General features: G+C 43.1%; 1 protein-coding gene and 1 long non-coding RNA gene across 5 annotated transcripts in view; one reads left to right on the forward strand and one right to left on the reverse strand.

Moving 5' to 3' along the window:
- Window positions 1-334: 334 nt before the first annotated feature.
- LOC110507842 (vasodilator-stimulated phosphoprotein) overlaps window positions 335-21,357 on the reverse strand; it is a 32,470-nt gene continuing 11,447 nt past the window's right edge. For 2 of the 3 annotated variants that reach the window (XM_021588201.3, XM_090223756.1), the window contains 13 exons: window positions 15,153-15,324; window positions 13,028-13,208; window positions 12,790-12,856; window positions 7,424-7,521; window positions 7,067-7,302; window positions 6,764-6,891; window positions 6,548-6,599; window positions 6,410-6,437; window positions 6,256-6,301; window positions 6,054-6,110; window positions 2,020-2,089; window positions 1,856-1,913; window positions 335-1,694 (listed from right to left, as the gene is read on the reverse strand). In XM_021588201.3, the coding sequence (XP_021443876.2) occupies window positions 1,657-1,694; window positions 1,856-1,913; window positions 2,020-2,089; window positions 6,054-6,110; window positions 6,256-6,301; window positions 6,410-6,437; window positions 6,548-6,599; window positions 6,764-6,891; window positions 7,067-7,302; window positions 7,424-7,521; window positions 12,790-12,856; window positions 13,028-13,208; window positions 15,153-15,324 (1,231 nt within the window). In that variant the 3' untranslated portion in view covers window positions 335-1,656. The remainder of the gene's footprint in view (window positions 1,695-1,855; window positions 1,914-2,019; window positions 2,090-6,053; window positions 6,111-6,255; window positions 6,302-6,409; window positions 6,438-6,547; window positions 6,600-6,763; window positions 6,892-7,066; window positions 7,303-7,423; window positions 7,522-12,789; window positions 12,857-13,027; window positions 13,209-15,152; window positions 15,325-21,357) is intronic. The other variant, XM_090223757.1, reaches the window with a different exon arrangement.
- Window positions 10,062-21,357, forward strand: part of LOC149971285 (uncharacterized) — a 1,017,865-nt gene continuing 1,006,569 nt past the window's right edge. For both annotated transcript variants that reach the window (XR_016492473.1, XR_016492474.1), the window contains exons 1-2: window positions 10,062-10,353; window positions 11,790-11,851. This is a non-coding gene — a long non-coding RNA (uncharacterized LOC149971285). The remainder of the gene's footprint in view (window positions 10,354-11,789; window positions 11,852-21,357) is intronic.

Consider the following 21,357-nt stretch of genomic DNA (forward strand, 5'->3'; position numbering starts at 1 on the left):
GGTCCCCAAGCACACTTTAAGAGAAAAACATTTGATCCCTCACTCTGAAAGGAACAAAACTAGAGAAACATTCCTATATTCCCCACCCCTATGCTGTGAGTCATATTGAAAATATCTAAATACATTTCATTCTTTCCTTTTTAAAATGTTCATAAATGCGTTTGAGCTGTATTGAATACATTTCAATGCCTTGACAGCCAGAATATCCTGAAAATATTAAAGGCTTGAAAAGGATGGAAATGCACTTCAATGGAAAGACCAACAAAAGGTAAAACCCAAGACTCACGTTACAAGAAGCGGCTGTATTTGACTATAAAAGGCATCTCCAATCCAGTGTCTCTACAATGTTTTATTTATATTTCAGTGTAAAAAGCTTAAACTCTATTAGAAAAAGTAACCCAAAATATTATCTTAAAAAGAAAACAATCAAAACAATTCCCATTCACCTCAAATTAAAATAGAAACATTAATTCAGTTTTGCTAATATTTTCCCTCAAAACAAATATATCTATTCTCCAAGGCAGTTGGTCATGGCCAATTGACATAGTTATGGATTTTTTTATTTCAATGTAGTTAGAAAACACACCTAAAATTGAAAACAAAACAGTACAGTTTAGGACAACTGCACTGGCCAATGATTAGTGTCTTGTTTTGAGCAGAAGGTAAAGATGAGTGTGTGGCACAGGGAGTGGCCACAAAATACACACTTTCTCTAGGCCAAGTACATTTCAGAAAGAACAAGGATTCCCTCCATAGCACAGAACCACAGCACTCTCCTCTCTCACAGCACTCCGGGCAGTCGTCCATCACATTCCCTTTGCATGTCTCCTCTGACTTCTCCAAGTCTGTAGAATTGAAGTTTGCGTAGTCTCTCTATTTTGGCCATTGACAGAACAGTCCACTTGGGAGCGGTAGACTTTGCTTCAAGGCAGTATAAGCTCTTGCCGTTGTGCACCAGGCCTGCAGGGAGCAGTGTGTGCTGTGGATGAAAGCCCTCAACCACAGGGTCCATGAACAATCTGGTAGGGTCCTCCCCCATTCTCAAAATTGGCCAAGACAACACAACATAACCCTTGAAAGCTAGGCCTATCTAAAAGTTTTTATTTGAAGGCCGTATGAGGTTGAAGTTGTGCCAGGTTAAAGAGGATTCTTACAAAAGCCAACCATCCACTCTGCCATTACAGTAACAATAATGAATGATATGATCTTCCCTGATTACTGAATACCCCAGTAAATACAATGGTCTGTCTGACGAAGGGAGTGAATAGGAGCACGATTGCTATGGGACAGATACATGGGGGGGGGGGGGGGGGGGGGATACAACTGTACATGACAAGGAGTAAGAGCAACAACAGCCGTGATTATGTGCTCTGCAGTGGTTGTCATGAAATGAAGGAAAAGTTGGAGACAAGGGATGAGCGAGGAAAGCTGGTATCATCGCAGCAGGTGATCTAGTCCTTTGTTTGGATGTGGTTGTTAAATCGGTTCCCTGGGTTAAGGTACAATTAAATGCAATTATGTAGGTATGTGAATGTGAGGAAGATAAAGAAAAATCCCTGGGGTACACTGGAGGGGGTGATGGGGGAGAGGTCCACACAGGGCCATAACCTCCTCTATCCATTCTATCCCTCAGTTCCTCCCGCCACACTAGAAGAACTATGTGGAGCCCCTCTTCTGTAGCTCCTCAATAAAGGCTGTGGAACAGGATACAAGGAACAATCAACACAACATCTGACAAAATAAGTAGTGCCTTTGCTATTTTCTCCCTCACCTAATTTGGACTTTTATACTAACGTCATTGGAACAGTCTGTGTGAAACATGGTTGAGGCCCAAAACAAATATCTGCAGTCTCACCTCCGATTATCTCCTCCTTGACTTTTTGTAACTCCTTCCGCATCTCATCAAGAATCTCCTGCAAGAAGCAATCAAAACATTATATCATTTACAGTATTAGTATTGTTTATGATTATGTCTTTACTAGTCTTGGCATTCGAGGTGCAGCAGAAAATAATATTTACCTGTTTAATCCTCTCAATATCGGTCTCTTCACCACCTCCAGCATCATTATTAACACCTGCTTGCTTCACCCTGGATGAGGTGTGGCAATGGGGGGGGGGGGGGGGAGAAAGCGAGTGGGTAGGGGAGGCAGAGAGAGAAAGGGAGGGACTGATTAAGATCGAGCATAGGCTCATCACTGTGACAACCTACGCTGTCAATCCAACCCATCACCATAGCACCACCAAAGAGGCCTCAGGAAGCACCACACATACAAAACCACATTCTGTGAAAAACAGACAACCCAAGGATGGCTTTCAAAGTTTCAATGACATTTGACTGTTGACCACAACACCAAATGTCCAGAAATAACAGGCCAAACACACAATATTCCATTCTATACTACATCAAGGGATATCAAATTCCAAGAATCCTTAAATAATATAAAGTAAACTTGGAAAATCAACCCTCAACTGTTGAATAAGAAAAAGGCATCTACAGTGTATTCGGAAAGGATTCATTCCCACATTTTGTTACGTTACAACCTTATTCTAAAATTGATTAAATAAATAAAAATCCTCTGCAATCTACACACAATAACCCATAATGACAAAGTGAAAACAGGGTTTTAGAACAGAAATATCTTATTTACATAAGTATTCAGACCCTTTGCTATGAGACTAGAAATTGAGCTCAGGTGCATCCTGTTTCCATTGATCATCCCTCGAGATGTTTCTTCAACTTAGAGTAAACCAGTGGTAAATTCAATTGATTGGACATGATTTGGAAAGGCACATACTTGTCTATATAAGGTCCCACAGTTGACAGTGCATGTCAGGGCAAAAACAAAGCAATGAGGTCGAAGGAATTGTCTGTAGAGCTGAGTCAGGATTGTGTCATGGCACAGATCTGGGGAAGGGTAGCCAAAACATTTCTACAGCATTGAAGGTCCCCAAGAACACAGTGGCCTCCATCATTCCTAAGTGGAATAAGTTTGGAACCACCATGACTCTTCCCAGAGCTGGGTGCCCGGCCAAACTGAACAAACAGGGGAGAAGGGCCTTGGTCAGGGATGTGCCCAAGAATCCGATGGTCACTGACAGAGCTCTAGAGTTCCTCTGTGAACCTTCCAGAAGGAAAACCATCTCTGCAGCACTCCACCTTTATGGTAGAGTGACCAGACGGAAGCCACTCCTCGGTAAAAAAGGCACATGACAGCCTGCATGGAGTTGCCAAAAAGGCACCTAAAGGACTCTCAGACCATGAGAAACAAGATTCTCTGGTCTGATGAAACCAAAATCGAATTATTTGGTCTGAATGCCAAGTGTCACATCTGGAGGAAACCTGGCACAATCCCTACAGTGAAGCATGGTGGTGTCAGCATCATGCTGTGGGGATGATTTTCAGCAGCAGGGACTGGGAGACTAGTCAGGAGAAGAAAAGATTAACAGAGCAAATTACAGAGAGATACTTGATGAAAACCTTCTCCAGAGTGCTCAGGACCTCCGATGGATGAGAAGGTGCACCTGCCAAATGGACAACGACCCAAAGCACAGAGTCAAGACAACGCAGGAATGGCTTCGGGACAAGTCTCTGAATGTCCTTGAGTGGCCCAGCCTGAGCCCAGACTTGAACTCGATCGAACATCGCTGGAAAGAGCTGAAAAAAGCTGTGCAGCAACGTTCTCAATCCAACCTCAGAGCTTGAGAGGATCTGCAGAGAAGAACACCAAATACAGGTGTGCCAAGCTTATAGTGTCATACCCAAGAAGACTTGAGGCTGTAATCGCTGCCAAAGATGCTTCAAAGTACTAGGTAAAGGGTCTGAATACTTTAAAAAGTTTTGGGTCACTTAGAAATGTCCTTGTTTTTGAAAGAAAATACTATTTTTTTGTCCATTAAAATAACATCAAATTGATGTCAACAGTGAAGAGGCGACTCCGGGATGCTCGTCTTCTAGGCAGAGTTGCAAAGAAAAATCCAGATCTCAGATTGGCCAATAAAAAGATAAGATTAAGATGGGCAAAAGAACAGATACTGGTCAGAGGACCTCTAGAAGGCCAGCATCCCGGAGTCGCCTCTTCACTGTTGACGCTGAGACTGGTGTTTTGCGGGTACTACTTAATGAAGCTGACAGTTGAGGACTTGTGAGGCATCTGTTTCTCAAACTAGACACTAATGTACTTGTCCTCTTGCTCAGTTGTGCACCGGGGCCTCCCAATACTCTTTCTATTCTGGTTAGAGCCAGTTTGCGCTGTTCTGTGAAGGGAGTAGTACACAGCGTTGTACGAGATCTTCAGTTTCTTGGCAATTTCTTGCACTGAATAGCCTTAATTTCTCAGAACAAGAATAGACTGACGAGTGTCAGAAGAAAGTTATTTGTTTCTAGCCATTTCGAGCCTGTAATCGAACCCACAAATGTTGAAGCTCCAGATACTCTAGTCTAAAGGTCAGTTTTCAGCTGTGCTAACATAATTGCAAAAGGGTTTGTCTTTTAAAATGATAAACTTTGATTCGCTAACAACATGCCATTGGAACACAGGGGTGATTGTTGCTGATAAATGGGCTTCTGTACGCCTATGTAGATATTCCATAAAAAACATTTTTCTTTAACGACGTTTCCAGCTACAACAGTCATTTACAATATATACACTGAATTTACTGATCAATTTGATGTTATTTTAAATGGACAAAAAAAATGTGCTTTTCTCTAAAAAACAACATTTCTAAGTGCCCTCAAACTTTTGAGGGGTAGTGTATAATTGGTTATATAGTTATGTTTATGGTAGAGAACAAGGTGTTTATTCAAATGGCTGTGCATCTACCAGGGTCAAGATATCGATAATTGGACCTTTGTTATTCCTAATCTATATCAATGACCGTGCTGCTGTGTCTTCTACTGTACTTCCCATTTTCTTTACAATAAGAAATATTGTAAAAACATTTTATTTATTTATAAAGAGCCAAAATCTCAATTGGTAGGAATGAAAATCACATCCACTAGATTCCTTGGAGTTGTAATTGATGAAAAGTTATCCTGGAAAGATCATATTCAATTTGTCTGCAGCAAAGTGATGAAATCTGTTGGTATCATCAGAAAGATTAGTGGTTTGGGTCATCAGGCTTGCTTCCTAACTCTATACTATAGTTTAAATGTACCCATATCTCATTTACTGTAATATTGTCTGGGCCAGTACACATGCCTCCTACCTACACAAATTACTCAAGACTAGCTACCTCCTCTAATTACCTGGCTCCATCTGCACCTTTGTTTAAGAAACTCAATATTGTGTCTATTTACGACATTAATGTACGCCAATTGTGCACTTTCTTCTACAAATATTCGTACCTCCCGAGACAGTTTACCTAAACCCGTCAATGGATTCTTCCAGGTAAATTCTGAAATCTCTCTCACATAGTCAATTATCTATCAGATATAGAAGTAACATACTCTGAAATGCTTATCTTCACATTGAGGGATTCTGTTTTGGCAATAACCTTAAGCGATAACTGGGGGTCAGCCTGATGAACCAAACTATTCAGTAATCCCCTCCATATAGCTTAACTCTCATACTAAAATGGTTTGTGTGATTACTGATCAATTAATTTATAATTAGTAGGTTTTGTTATCCGTTTTAACAAACGTTTTTGTACTCATGTATTGGATTTTGTTTTTTTGTGGTGTTGTTTTAATATAAGCCCTTGGGCTTCCAACCACACCTCCACAACATTTAAAAAATATATTTTTTAACAAATCTGTATTGTTGTCCATCACTTGATTTCTTTGGTACAAATAAATAAATACAAATAAAAAAAATATCAATTCACATATCAGAATGGAATCCTGCAGCTTTTTGAGCAGAGATGATACAAGCTGTCACAGAAGTCACAGCGTTCTGCAGTCCACTAGGTGGTGCTGTCAACAGAACAATGGCCCAGCACCACTCTTTGAAGCTGTGCCCCTGTTGACCTGACAGAGGGAAGGGAGGTGGGACGGTATGTTAGGAAGAGCAGCAAAGCGTCAGTCCTGTTGTCTTGTCAGGGAAGGGACTTTGTACCTGGGACCTTGGGACAAGGGAGAGGTGGAGTCCATGCTCTTGGAGATGGAGTGATTCCTGTTTGTGAGACACACACTGCTCTTAGAACGAGACACAATCAACACCACACACACACACCTCTTTGAATTCTGAGATTGACATGCGTCCACACAGGCTGCTCTTACTACAGACACGGAGAGAGCATAGGAAGCTGAAACTTTACCTTGGCATAGTGGCTGATTTCTCCCAAGGTCTTCGTCCAAGAGTGTCTAAAAAGCAGAGGCATATTTTAAATCCAAACTGTATAAAAGTCTAATATTAAGCAAATTTGTCTTCCAGATACAAGCAAAACAGACTGACACACAGACGGTTCTCACCACTTTGGCCTTGGGACTCTGAGTATTCCTGTAGGGAGAAAAGAAACAGACAAGCAAAACTTGTGTTTTCTGACGACATGGACACCTTTCAAATCTGTATTCACAACATAGTTGGCCAATAAACTAACAAATACTTACATTATCTGCCATCTTAGCAGGTGGCTTAGCCCCACCGTCTGCCATTTTTTTCCTGAACAAGACAGACAGACATAAAAGGAGAGTAAGAGTTTGAGACAACACTTAATTAAAGATTCACCAAGCTAGATCAGTGCCATAGAGGGGCATACACAGCGCTATAGACTGAGGCGTATGGATCTGTTCATTTATAGGAGTGCGTTCTTCAGTGCCACCTACCTCCGTGCCAAGATGGATGCCATCTCACCCATCAAGCCTCCTCCACCACCACCACCGATGGAAGCACTGGTGCGGCTTTGATCAGGCTTGGCAGCCGGTGCTGCAACAGCAGCAGCACCACTATCCTCCTACAGAGGGCGGTAGAAGACACAGGAGATGTTAGAGTATCAGTATCGACACAACACTTTAGCTCTTGCTAGCATTGCAAAACAGAAATGAATGGTGGTTGCATAAATGTGGAGATGGATACAAAACTATCGTTATGCTAATTCTAATCCTGATGCCACTTTCTCTCTCTCTCACCTTGGCCACTCTGCGGAGCTTGGCCCCGGCTAAGGCTGCCGCCAGGCCCCCTGCACCTCCCCCTAGACCCCCATCTCCTCCCGGGGAGGGCAGTGGTGGGGCGGGCGGGGGTCCTGATCCTGTGGCCGGGGGTCCTGGGGGAGGAGGTCCCGGGGGTGGAGGGGGCCCAGACGGAGGAGGGCCGGGGGGTGGAGGAGGGCCCGGAGGAGCTGGGGGAGCCAACGATGCAGCGGGCACTAAAAATAAATAAAACGTTAATAAAACGTTAAGACAGTGCACTACGTTCAGGGAATGGGTAAAACAAATAAAGGTGTGTTCAAATAGGCTAATTGTATTGCCGTCAGTGTGACCTCTGACCTGCTGCAGCTTGTCTCTCTCTCTCCTGCCTCTCTCTCTCCTGACGCTCTGTCTCCTGCTGTTCCAGCCTCTGCTGCTCCAGCCTCTGCTGCTCCAGCCTACAGGGATAAAACTCATGGGGATTAACACTAAGAGACAAACAAACAAACTAAAACACACCCAAACAGTCAACAGATTAAGAGGCACAAATAATATAACAATGTATCTGGTGAAGGGATGAATGGAAAGGCACCACATCCTCCCTGAAAAGGAGGTCTCAAGCCAGAGGTGACCTGGCAGAGAAATTACATTCTGGTTTTCATCTTTCCACACTAATGACATGGCAAGTGTACCAGCAGTTATTTAATTAAAGCAACAACCATTTTCAAACAACCATTTTCCTTGGGGGCACTGTCTAATTGTGACAAATGGCTCTGGAGCAGCGTTAGACTGAAGAGCATATCTGTTATTAACTTGTGCTGAATAGGCGGCTATGCTGGGTTGGTGAAGGAGCTCCTGATTAGTCCAGCACTGAAATGAAAGTACACATTTGGCCAAGAAGCCCTAATCCGGTGTCAATCCAGGTCCCCTACCCCAGCACATCTGTCACCCACAGGCCCTGCAGCTGCCACACACACACACACTTTAAAAGCACTCTTGGTTGACTGAAGGCTGGTGTAGACTTTACTGTCAAACATTTGCTTACGAGCCCTTCCCAATGATGCAGAGTTTAAAAATAAAATAGTAACAAAAGGAAAGAAATACACAAGAATGGAGCTACATACAGGGAGTACCAGTACCAAATAAAATGAGCAGAGCTACGAGGTACTTGAGGTAGATACTGTATGTACAAGCAGGGTAAAGTGACTAGGCATCAGGATATATAATAAGAGTAAAATAAAGAACAGAGTAGCAGCAGCAAATGAGTGTAAAAGTGTGTGCGTGCTGTGTCGGTATGCGTGTGTGTGCACGTATGTAGTGTATGACAGCTGATGTTCCGGTACGGTTTGCTGGACGGTGGCAGAGTAAACAGTCTATGGTTTGGGCCTTCCTCTAACACTGCCTGATATAGAGGTCCTGGATGGCAGGGAGTTCGGCCCCAGTGATGTACTGGGCCGTACGCACTACCCTCTGTAATGCCTTGTGGTCAGAGGCCGAGCAGTTGCCATACCAGGCAGTGATGCAACCCGTCAGGATGCTCTTGATGGTGCAGCTGTAAAACCTTTTGAGGATCTGAGGACCCATGCCCAATCTTTTTAGTCTCCTGCGGGGGAATAGGTTTTGTTGTGCCCTCTTCACGACTGTCTTGGTGTGCTTGTTAGTGATGTGGAACTAGTGATGTGGACGCCATGGAACTTGAAGCTCTCAACCTGCTCCACTACAGCCCCGTCGATGAGAATGGGGGAGTGCTCGGTCCTCCTTTTCCTATAGTCCACAATCATCTCCTTTGTCTTGATCATGTTGAGGGAGAGGTTGTTGTCCTTGCACCACACAGTCAGGTCTCTCATCGTTGTCTGTGATCAGGCCTACCACTTCTGTCATCTGCAAACTTAATGATGGTGTTGGAGTTGTGCCTGGCCGTGCAGTCATGAGTGAACAGGGAGTATAGGAGGGAATTGAGCACACATCCCTTAGGGGCCCCTGTGTTGAGGAGCAGCATGGCAGATGTGTTGTTACCTACCCTTACCACCTGGGGGCGGCCCGTCAGGAAGTTAAGGATCCAGTTGCAGGGGGAGGCATTTAGTCCCAGGGTCCTTAGCTTAGTGATGAGATTTGAGGGCAATATGGTGTTGAACGCTGAGCTGTAGTCAATGAAAAGCATTCTCACATAGGTGTTCCTTTTGTCCAGGTGGGAAAGGGCAGTGTAGAGTGCAATAGAGATTGCATCATCTGTGGATCTGTTGGTGCAGTATGCAAATTGGAGTGGGTTTCCGGGATAATGGTGTTGATGTGAGCTATGACCAGCCTTTCAAAGCATTTCATGGCTACAGACATGAGTGCTACGGATCGGTAGTCATTTAAGCAGGTTACCTTAGTGTTCTTGGGCACAGGGACTGTGGTGGTCTGCTTGAAATATGTTGGTATTTCAGACTACGACAGGGAGAGGTTGAAAATGTCAGTGAAGACACTTGCCAGTTGGTCAGCGCATGCTCGGAGTACACGTTCTGGTAATCCGCCTGGCCCAGCGGCCTTGTGAATGTTGACCTGTTTAACCTGTTAGAGCTCTAGGGGCGCTATTTCATTTTTGGATAAAAAACGTTCCCGTTTTAAGCGCGATATTTTGTCACGAAAAGATGCTCGACTATGCATATTCTTGACAGTTTTGGAAAGAAAACACTCTGAAGTTTCAGAATCTGCAAAGATTTTGTCTGTAAGTGCCCCAGAACTCATTCTACAGGCGAAACCAAGATGATGCATCACCCAGGAATTAGCAGAATTTCTGAAGCTCTGTTTTCCATTCTCTCCTTATATGGCTGTGATTGCGCAACGAATGAGCCTACACTTTCTGTCGTTCGCCCAAGGTCTTAGCAGCATTGTGACGTATTTGTAGGCATATCATTGGAAGATTGACCATAAGAGACTACATTTTCCAAGTGTCCGCCTGGTGTCCTGCGTCGAATTCGGTGCGCAATTGCCAGCTGCTTCCACTTTACCATTTGATTCAGGGGAGAAAGCATGTGTCCAAGAACGATGTATCAATGAAGAGATATGTGAAAAACACCTTGATGATTGATTCTAAACAACGTTTGCCATGTTTTCAGTCGATATTATGGAGTTAATTTGGAAAAAAGTTTGCGTTTTGAGGACTGAATTTATGGATTTTTTTGGTAGCCAAATGTGATGTATAAAACGGAGCTATTTCTAATACACAAGGAATCTTTTTGGAAAAACTGAGCATCTGCTATCTAACTGAGAGTATCCTCATTGAAAACATCAGAAGTTCTTCAAAGGTAAATTATTTTATTTGAAGGCTTTTATGTTTTTGTTAATGTTGCGTGCTGGATGCTAACGCTAATGCTAACGCTAAATGCTAACGCGAAATGCTAACTCTAGCTAGCTACTTTTACACAAATTATTGTTTTCCTATGGTTGAGAAGCATATTTTGAAAATCTGAGATGACAGTGTTGTTTACAAAAGGCTAAGCTTGAGAGCTAGCATATTTATTTCATTTCATTTGCGATTTTCATGAATAGTTAACGTTGCGTTATGGTAATGAGCTTGAGTCTGTATTCACGAACCCGGATCCGGGATGGGGAGATCAGAAAGGTTAACCAGTTGCATCTCTAGGGGCGCTATTTCATTTTTGGATAAAAAACGTTCCCGTTTTAAGCGCGATATTTTGTCACGAAAAGATGCTCGACTATGCATAGTTTTGGAAAGAAAACACTCTGAAGTTTCAGAATCTGCAAAGATTTTGTCTGTAAGTGCCCCAGAACTCATTCTACAGGCGAAACCAAGATGATACGTTAAACAGGAAATGAGCAGAATTTCTGAAGCTCTGTTTTCTAATGTCTCCTTATATGGCTGTGAATGCGACAGGAATAAGCTTAGACCTTCTGCCGTTTCCCCAAGATTTCGGCAGCATTGTGACGTATTTGTAGGCATATCATTGGAAGATTGGCCATAAGAGACTACATTTTCCAGGGGTCCGCCCGGTGTCCTTTGTCTAAATTTGTGCGTAATCTTCAGGTGCGGGCATTTTCTCCTGGGATTCAGGAGAGAAAGCACACTTCCACGAACGATATATCATCGAAGAGATATGTGAAAAACACCTTGAGGATTGATTCTAAACAACGTTTGCCATGTTTTCAGTCGATATTATGGAGTTCATTTGGAAAAAAGTTCGCGTTTTGAGGACTGAATTTTCTGTTTTTTTTGGTAGCCAAATGTGATGTACAAAACGGAGCTATTTCTAATACACAAAGAATCTTTTTGGAAAAACTGAGCATCTGCTATCTAACTGAGAGTCTCCTCATTGAAAACATCTGAAGTTCTTCAAAGGTAAATTATTTTATTTGAAGGCTTTTATGTTTTTGTTGAAATGTTGCGTGCTGGATGCTAACGCTAAATGCTAACGCTAAATGCTAACGCTAAATGCTAACGCTAAATGCTAACGCTAGCTAGCTACTTTTACACAAATGATTGTTTTCCTATGGTTGAGAAGCATATTTTGAAAATCTGAGATGACAGTGTTGTTTACAAAAGGCTAAGCTTGAGAGATGGCATATTTATTTCATTTCATTTGCGATTTTCATGAATAGTTAACGTTGTGTTATGCTAATGAGCTTGCTGATAGATTTACACAATCCTGGATACAGGGGTTTTTTCATAGCTAAACGTGACGCAGAAAACGGAGCGATTTGTCCTAAACAAATAATCTTTCAGGAAAAACTGAACATTTGCTATCTGAGAGTCTCCTCATTGAAAACATCTGAAGTTCTTCAAAGGTAAATGATTTTATTTGAATGCTTTTCTGTTTTTTTGTGTAAATGTTGCCAGCTGAATGCTAATGCTAAATGCTACGCTAAATGCTACGTTAGCCATCAATACTGTTACACAAATGCTTGTTTTGCAATGGTTGAGAAGCATATTTTGAAAATCTGAGACGACAGTGTTGTTAACAAAAGGCTAAGCTTGAGAGCTAGCATATTTATTTCATTTCATTGGCGATTTTCATGAATAGTTAACGTTGCGTTATGGTAATGAGCTTGAGTCTGTATTCACGATCCCGGATCCGGGATGGGGAGATCAGAAAGGTTAAAAAGGACTTGCTCACATCGGCTACGGAGAGCGTGATCACACAGTTGTCTGGAACAGCTCATTTCCAGCAATTGTACATTTCTGTACAAAAAAAAGATAAACACGATAATTGTCACTATATAGCAAAGGAGTTGGAGCTCGTAAGATGTCGCCCCTTACAGTCGGTACCATCTTGACAATCATATCTGTGACCATTACTACCACCATTTGATGGACGATCTCGCCAGCCTATCCCAGAGCCTCCCCAGTGTGTTATATATTGCCCATTAGACTAAATGAGATGAGGAGTAAAAGCTGGGCGTATCCTTGGCGAGTGTGGGGTCCACAGGGAGAGGAGTTGGTGGGAAAGGACAGATTGAGACGTCAAAGAGTTGACCTTCTTTTGCTTTACAGACTCCGTCCTCAAGAGGCTGGCTGAGGGCTAAGCAGCGGTAGGCTAATGCCGACAAATCCTTTGAGTCAGTGTGCATGTGTGGTTATGTAAAACCAGATCAGTGGGACTCTGGTCATACGAAGATATTTTGTCATGATACTTGTATTGACCCTTAATTACAACTCAATCTGGAAGTAAAAGGTGAGTGTACTGTACTACCCCCTCCCACCCCAGATATCCCACACTTGGTACCTCCGCTGCTGTTCCAGTTCCTCTGGGGAGGGTCCATTTGACACTGGGCGTGGGAGGGTAGCGTAACCTGGAAATAGAGAAGGGAGAGAGAGTATGACTTAGGAAGAAAGCTGTGAGATGCAAGTCATGCTCATGTTTCTACACATGCATCTCTCGCAATTCTTTCTCAGACAGTGCTGTGCCTTTAGGTAATTGCAAAGCATGTTGAGGCTGCATGTACGATCTATTCTAATAGTACCTGCGTCTGACAGGGAATTGAGGACTTCCAGTGCGTGGGCGATTCCGTTGGCGAAGAGGGCAGCATCCTCCTTACTGCCAAAGTTGAGGCCCCACACCTGCCGCGCGTCCCGCCACTGGTGGAAGTTGGGCGTGGCCTCATTGTACTTCAGGCCTTTCACAATCGGACAGTTAATCACCACCTTAGAGAGAGAAGGGGGTCGGAGTCAAGACATGACACTCCCAACATTGGCATATCACGGATACCACTTCTTTATCAAGAAACAAGGTGGGGCTCCATATAGTTGAAATTGAGATTTTAGATAAGAGAACAGTCTTTACTCATGTTGTATGGAAGGAATTACATTGTTTATGGCAATACTTAATACTGACTCAGTGATAAAAATCCATACCGGTAAATGGATCCATTAGATTATATATCGCCCTGCTCTAAGTGTTCGTGTTTAGGGTGCATCTCAGTCTAATCTTCCCTAATTGAAAGCTTTTCCCATATTGCACTCAGCCTGTGCTTTCAGATCAAGGTAGAGGAAGCCAGTTTGGACAAGAGAAATGTACCCTAGGTTTATATCCGCCCAGCAGGTGGCACCAGCCTGATGATTCAATACAAGTCACAGTGCTCTGGGTTTGAGTGACTCAGTCTGAATGTGCTGATGCATCGTTTCTGTTTTACAACCCCTGAATTCCACAGAGCGGAGGAGCGAGCGCCTTAACTCCCCGCGCCAAAAGAGTCAGGGAGAGAGAGACGCAGACACAGAGAGAAGGGACAGAGATACTCAGAAAGAGAGAGAGCAAGAGAACAAAGGGGCGGGAGGGAGGGGAGAGATGCAAACAGAGGCAACAGTAATGAGATGGGGAAGGCATCCTTAAATTGTCACAGGAAGTGGTTGAGCTGGCCAACCCCTCTCAGGAAACAAACGTCTAGGGGGAACACTCAGGCGACTGGATGTTTAATGAGAGGATGATATGGAGAGAGGGATGGGGTGGTGAGATACTGTATCTATTAATGAACATAAATGCAACAATTTTACTGAGTTACAGTTCATAAAAGGAAATCCTTAAATTTAAATAAATTCATTAGGCCCTAATCTATTGATTTTACATGACTGGGCAGGGGGGGTGCAACCATGGGTGGGAATAGGCCCACCCATTGGGGAGCCAGGCCCAGCCAATCAATTTTTCCCTACAAAAGGGATTAATTACAGACAGAAATACTCCTCAGTTTAATCAGCTGTCCGGATGGCTGACCTCAGATGATCCCTCAGGTTAAGAAGCCAGATGAGGAGGTCCTGGGCTGGCATGGTTACACATGGCCTGCGGTTGTGAGGGCGATTGGATGTTCTGCCAAATTCTCTAAAAAACATTACATTCTCTGGCAAGAACTCTAGTGGACATTCTTGCAGGCAGCATGCCAATTGCACACTCCCTCAAAACTGTGGCATAGTCTAGTGTACCAAAACTGCACATTTTAGAGTGGCCTTTTATTGTCCCCAGCACAAGGTGCACCTGTGTAATGATCATGCTGTTTAATCAGCTTCTTGATATACCACACCTGTCAAGTGGATGGATAATCTTGGCAAATGAGAAATGCTCACTAGCAAGGATGTAAACAAATGTGTGCACAAAATTGGAGAGAAATAAGCTTTGTGGATATGGATAATTTATGGGATCTTTTATTTCACCTCATGAAATCAACACTTCACATGTTGCGTTTATATTTCTGTTCAGTATATAAAGTGCTGTTTGTCTAGTTTTATTGTTAAAGCTGTAACAGTAGGAGGTGGTGTAAGTATTGATAGACCCCATGTGCTCCACGCCACCCAGGCCTGTATTAGCCTATTGGCCCTTATGGGGGAACTATAGGAGGCAGAACACAGCCCTTTGACCCAGCACAGAGAACCTGGTGTAGAGTCTGTGCTTGTGTTACTGAGGAAGTTAGTGGTGTTCGTGTGCCTGCGCATGGCCACAGGTGGAAAAGGGGCTGATTCACAGTTGTACAGCTGGCAGGGCTTGTTGGTACTGTTGATGTACAACATCACACAATCAGTGAAACATGCACGCACACAGACTTAAACCCATATATAATGCAAATAGACGCACACACACACACACACACACACACACACAACCTGTTGATCTGTCTGCATCTTGCGTCCCACCACTCTGAAGGCGTTAGTAGAGGGGTTGTGGTAGATCTGGACCCTGCTGAAGTTCTGAGGCCCGGTTCCTGCCGGGAGCCACTTCTTATTCCCATCATCATAGATCATCACCGTGGCCCGAGCCTGGCAGATACTGGACTCACTAAGGGAGAGACCGAAAGAGTTATTGTTAGAGGTCGACCGATTAATTAGCATGGCCGATTTCAAGTTTTCATAACAACCGGTAATCTGCCTTTTTGGACGCCGATTATATCCACGAGGAGACTGCATGGCAGGCTGACCACATGTTACGCGAGTGCGGCATCAAAAGGACCTTGTGGCTGCAAGGAGCCAATTCAAGTTGCTAGCTAGCATGAAACTTTTTTTCTTCTTTTTAAAATCAAATCTTTACATAATCACTAGCTACAGTGGGGCAAAAAGGGATTTAGTCAGCCACCAATTGTGCAAGTTCTCCCACTTAAAAAGATGAGAGGCCTGTAATTTTCATCATAGGTCCACTTCAACTATGACAGACAAAAATATTTTTAAAAATCCAGAAAATCACATTGTAGGATTTTTAATGAATTTATTTGCAAATTATGGTGGAAAATAAGTATTTGGTCACCTACAAACAAGCAAGATTTCTGGCTCTCACAGACCTGTAACTTCTTCTTTAAGAGGCTCCTCTGTCCTCCACTCGTTACCTGTATTAATGGCACCTGTTTGAACCTGTTATCAGTATAAAAGACACCTGTCCACAACCTCAAACAGTCACACTCCAAACTCCACTATGGCCAAGACCAAAGAGCTGTCAAAGGACACCAGAAACAAAATTGTAGTTCTGCACCAGGCTGGGAAGACTGAATCTGCAATAGGTAAGCAGCTTGGTTTGAAGAAATCAACTGTGGGAGTAATTATTAGGAAATGGAAGACATACAAGACCACTGATAATCTCCCTCAATCTGGGGCTCCACGCAAGATATCACCCCGTGGGGTCAAAATGATCCCAAGGACGGTGAGCAAAAATCCCAGAACCACACGGGGGGACCGAGTGAAGGACCTGCAGAGAGCTGGGACCAAAGTAACGAAGCCTACCACCAGTAACACACTACGACTCAAATCCTGCAGTGCCAGACGTGTCCCCCTGCTTAAGCCAGTACATGTCCAGGCCCGTCTGAAGAAGAAGATTGGGAGAATGTCATATGGTCAGATGAAACCAAAATATAACTTTTTGGTAAAAACTCAACTCGACGTGTTTGGAGGACACATTTTTTTTTCTGCAAAGGGACCAGGATGACTGATAAAGGAAAGAATGAATCGGGCCATGTATCGTGAGATTTTGAGTGAAAACCTCCTTCCATCAGCAAGGGCATTGAAGATGAAACGTGAAAGTCTGTTGCCCAGCAACAGCCCAAAAACATCACTGCTCTAGAGGAGATCTGCATGGAGGAATGGGCCAAAATACCAGCAACAGTGTGTGAAAACCTTGTGAAGAACGTTTGACCTCTGTCATTGCCAACAAAGGGTATATAAAGTATTGAGATAAACTTTTGTTATTGACCAAATACTTATTTTCCACCATAATTTGCAAATATATTCATTAAAAATCCTACAATGTGATTTTCTGGATTTTTTTTCTCATTTTGTCTGTCATAGTTGAAGTTATGATAAATTACAGGCCTCATCTTTTTAAGTGGGAGAACTTGCTGACTAAATATTTTTTGCCCCACTGTAACTACACATGGTAATGATATTACTAGGTTAACTAGCTTGTTCTGCGTTGCATATAATCAATGCGGTGCCTGTTAATTTACCATCAAATCATAGCCTACTTTGTTTGTTTAAAAAAAAAAAAAAAAAATGTACCCCTTTTTCTCCACAATTTCGTGGGATCCAATTGTTGTAGTAGCTACTATCTTGTCTCATCGCTACAACTCCCGTACGGGCTCGGGAGAGACGAAGGTTGAATGTCATGCGTCCTCCGATACACAACCCAACCAGCCGCACTGCTTCTTAACACAGCGCGCATCCAACCTGGAAGCCAGCCGCACCAATGTGTCGGAGGCTACACCGTGCACCTGGCAACCTTGGCTAGCGCGCACTGTGCCCGGCCCGCCACAGGAGTCGCTGGTGCGCGATGAGACTGGTGCCCTACCGACCAAGCCCTCTCTAACCCGGACGACGCTAGGCCAATTGTGCGTCGCCCCACGGACCTCCCCGTCGCGGTTAACCCCTAGCAACAGTTAACCCACTGTTGCTAGGCCGTCATTGAAAATAAGAATTAGTTAACTGACTTCCCTAGATAAATAAAGGTAAAATAAATAGAGGATACACAAAAGGGACATGTCAAAATTAAGAATTTTGGCACTTCAGCAAATCTTCATTTAAAATCTTATTGATTTCGCCATGTGGTCTATGTTAAAATGCACTTCATTTAATATAACAGGCTTTTAAAATTCAATATTGGTCCACAATTTCTACTTAAAAATATCAAAATGGACACAAAAAGGCACTCTTCATGGAAGGACCCATTAAATCGCACATTTTATGACAAGAGGAGAGATGGTTTGATCCAAAATAAGATTGTTTGGGAACAACAATGGAGGCTGACAAAGACCGGAAGCTCGGCTGTGCTCCGGGTCTGAGAGGAGGATCTGGAACCTTCCACCTGCACAACATCAACATCTCCTCCCAACCACCCACAGGGAGAGCCCCTACAGATAGCTGACTGCCATGCAGGCTCCTGGGGTAGTTTTGCATTAAGTCCCACAGACAGAAAAATAACACTGGAAATGCAACCTGTTCTTAGGAAAAATGTACCAGCTAATACAAACCGTGGCACTTTCACAGCACCTGGTATATAAGAGAAATTAAACAAAATGTAGACACTACTGGAAATACAAACCGATCTATAGGAGAATACTGCAGTGTTACGCAAGTAGGGTTATGTGCAGTGGCACTGACAGACCAGTGTCACCAACTAGAGCCAGGCATGGTGACATGGTGCTGGCAGGGTGACAATGACAGATGGTGAGGGCCTCCCCGATGCTCTGGCTCATGTCAAGGCTCACACACACAACCCCCTAGTCACACATACAGGAGAAGTCAAAACTGGTTATTCAACCACTCCACAAATTTCTTGTTAACAAACTATAGTTTTGGCAAGTCAGTTAGGACAGGTCATTTTTCCAGCAATTGTTTACAGAGATTATTTCACTGTATCACAATTCCAGTGGGTCAGATGTTCACATACAAAGTTGACTGTGCCTTTAAACAGCTTGGAAAATTCCCGAAAATTATGTCATGGCTTTAAAAGCTTCTGATAAGCTAATTGACATCATTTGAGTCAATTGGAGGTGTACCTGTGGATGCATTTCAAGGCCTACCTTGAAACTCAGTGCCTCTTTGCTTGACATCATGGGAAAATGAAAAGAAATCAGCCAAGACTTCAGAAAAAAAAATGTAGACCTCCACAAGTCTGGTTCATCATTGGGAGCAATTTCCAAAACGCCTGAAGGTACCACGTTCATCTGTACAAACAATAGTACTCAAGTATAAACACCATGGGACCATGTAGCCATCACACCGCTCAGGAAGGAAAAGTGTTCTGTCAGGAGGGACTGGTGCACTTCACAAAATAGATTATGAGGAAGGAAAATTATGTGGATATATTTAAGCAACATCTCAAGACATCAGTCCGGAAGTTAAAGCTTGGACGCAAATGGTCTCCCAACTGGACAATGACCCAAAGCATACTTCCAATGTTGTGGTATAATGGCTTAAACCCTGACCTCAATCTTATAGAAAATGTGTGGGCAGAACTGAAAAATCATGTACAATCAAGGAGGCCTAGAAACCTGACTCAGATACACCAGCTCTGTCAGGAGGAATGGGCCAAAATTCACCCAACTTATTGTGGAAGGCTACCCAAAACATTTGACCGAAGTTAAACAATCAATGCTACCAAATACTAATTGAGTGCATGTAAACTTCTGACCCACTGGGAATGTGATGAAAGAAATAAAAGCTGAAATAAATAATTCTCTACTATTATTCTGATATTTCACATTCTTAAAATAAAGTGGTGATCCTAACTGACCTAAAACAGAGAATTTTTGCTGGGATTAAATATCAGGAATTGTGAAAAACTGAGTTTAAATGTATTTGGATTAGATTAGATTAGATTTCAACTTTTGAATTCACATTACATCCTTGTCTTACCTTCCACAGTAGCCACTAAGCAAACTACTTCATCCGAGCAATCTTTCTTCTAAAACATTACAATATTGAATAATGCAACAATCCACAAGCATGTGCAGACAATTGAAAGGGTTTATTTTCTCATCCCTACACATCAAATTAGCTGACAATACACATAACTCCTGCTAGCTAGTTTCAAGTTATTGTCACGTTCACTAGTACAGTGAAATGCCTTACTTGCTCTTTCACAACAAGTTCGCCAGTTTACATTGCAGTATATGTGTAGCCCACGATATTTTGGCTTAAAGTCTAGTAAGTGTGATGAGAGAGAGGAAGACAGAGCGAAGGAGAGGGAGCAGACCGTCAGAGAGCATGCCTCATTTCTCTCCCATTTCACTGCTCTCCAGTCTTTGATACAATCTCCCACTTCCTGTGACACAGCTCTGTAGCCACAGCCCACTTCCTGCTCCCAGCAATGCCTAATAAGGGTTGACTCAGCCTGACTAGTGAACAATAGACACACGCTCATACATACACACACACAAACTCACCCGTTCAGGTTTAGCCACTCATGTGCCCACTGTTGACCTAAATGTTTGTTAGGTAAGCATGTGCAGAAAGGAGGAAGTGCTAGAAAGAAACATTAAATAAAGATGTCCCTGGCTGGGGACAACGTGTGAGGAAAGAGATGTGGATCGTGGTCAGTAGACAGAAGTACAAGCCAAACTTTTCCAGCAAGAATGCCAATTTCCATTTAAAAAGGTTTGCTCACATTTGTTTTTAGTGAATGCAACCCACCCAGGTATGGAGCAGTGAGGGCAGCTCCAAACTGGTAAGGTACAGAGAAAAGGGACTGGGAAATGGATGCATTTTTAAATTGGAGAGAAAGCAGGGGCTCAGGAGGACAGAATGAGGAGTGAATTATTGATACATCTACAGACATTGAGACTCCCATGTTAAAGCAGGCCACACACACAGTCCACAGGATTGGCAGGCATGCTACACGGGTGCACATGTTTTTCTACACGTTAACATCTGAATGAACCATGGGGGGGAAAAGTCCATAAACAACTTATTCCTGTGACAGTGTCCAAGCAGCACACATAATGCAGTCCTTGAAGGTTAGTTAAGAGTCCAGACTAGCAATTAAGCTAAGCATTAACTAGCTGACCAGTTCATTTAATGAAGAGGTGTTGTACTGTGAGAGCCAATAGGTCACTGGCTGGCTGAGCATTAAAATAACAACTCAAACAAGGAATGGACAGGACAGTCTTAATCTGAGGAATTTTCACATACCCTTGAAACATTAACTGTGTTGGACGTGGCTGCAGCACATGTCAATATCATAACCAAGTGCTGCTACAAAGGTTATGAAAATATCCTGTTGGTCAAGATGACAAATTAGCAACCTAAATGATAAACATTATGAGAAAGTTTACAGTCTGAATACACAGACAGACAACACCTACCAACAAACCAAACTCAATGACAACGTTTCGTTGAATAAATAAACAAAATATAGAAGCTCAGACATTTAGAGCCAGAATTGGAGCCTATAATTTCTGTCAGCGAGGGGTTAACAGGAAACTGCAGTGCACAACAGAGGCACACGCTCTGAGAAGTCTGTATAAGGCTTTGCTCAGAGCTTGTACTGACAAGTACAGCCAGGTCCAGTGTCTCTCCTGCTCGCTCTGTTTACCTGGCCCGCTCACCATGCTCTGCTCCACACTCCTCATTTTCTTTCCTCCCCCTCTCTACGTCTGTCCCCCATTGTCCCTCTTAATCCTCATCTCTGCGTTCATACTTAGGCTACCAGTTAACCAGTCAACCATTATTTTTTTTATCTCAATCCCTGTGCCAACATGTTAGCAATTTGGACATTCCCTCCACTGTTCCACTTTGGCCTCTGTTCATTTGGCAGAACATGTTGGATACTCATATGTTGAGTGCTTGCTATGTCCTGTCAGTGTGCTATGATGTTGTGGGGTCAGTCATG

Source organism: Oncorhynchus mykiss, chromosome 27 (assembly GCF_057628025.1).
Source record: "Oncorhynchus mykiss isolate SJ-2025 chromosome 27, ASM5762802v1, whole genome shotgun sequence".
Lineage (NCBI taxonomy): Eukaryota > Metazoa > Chordata > Actinopteri > Salmoniformes > Salmonidae > Oncorhynchus > Oncorhynchus mykiss.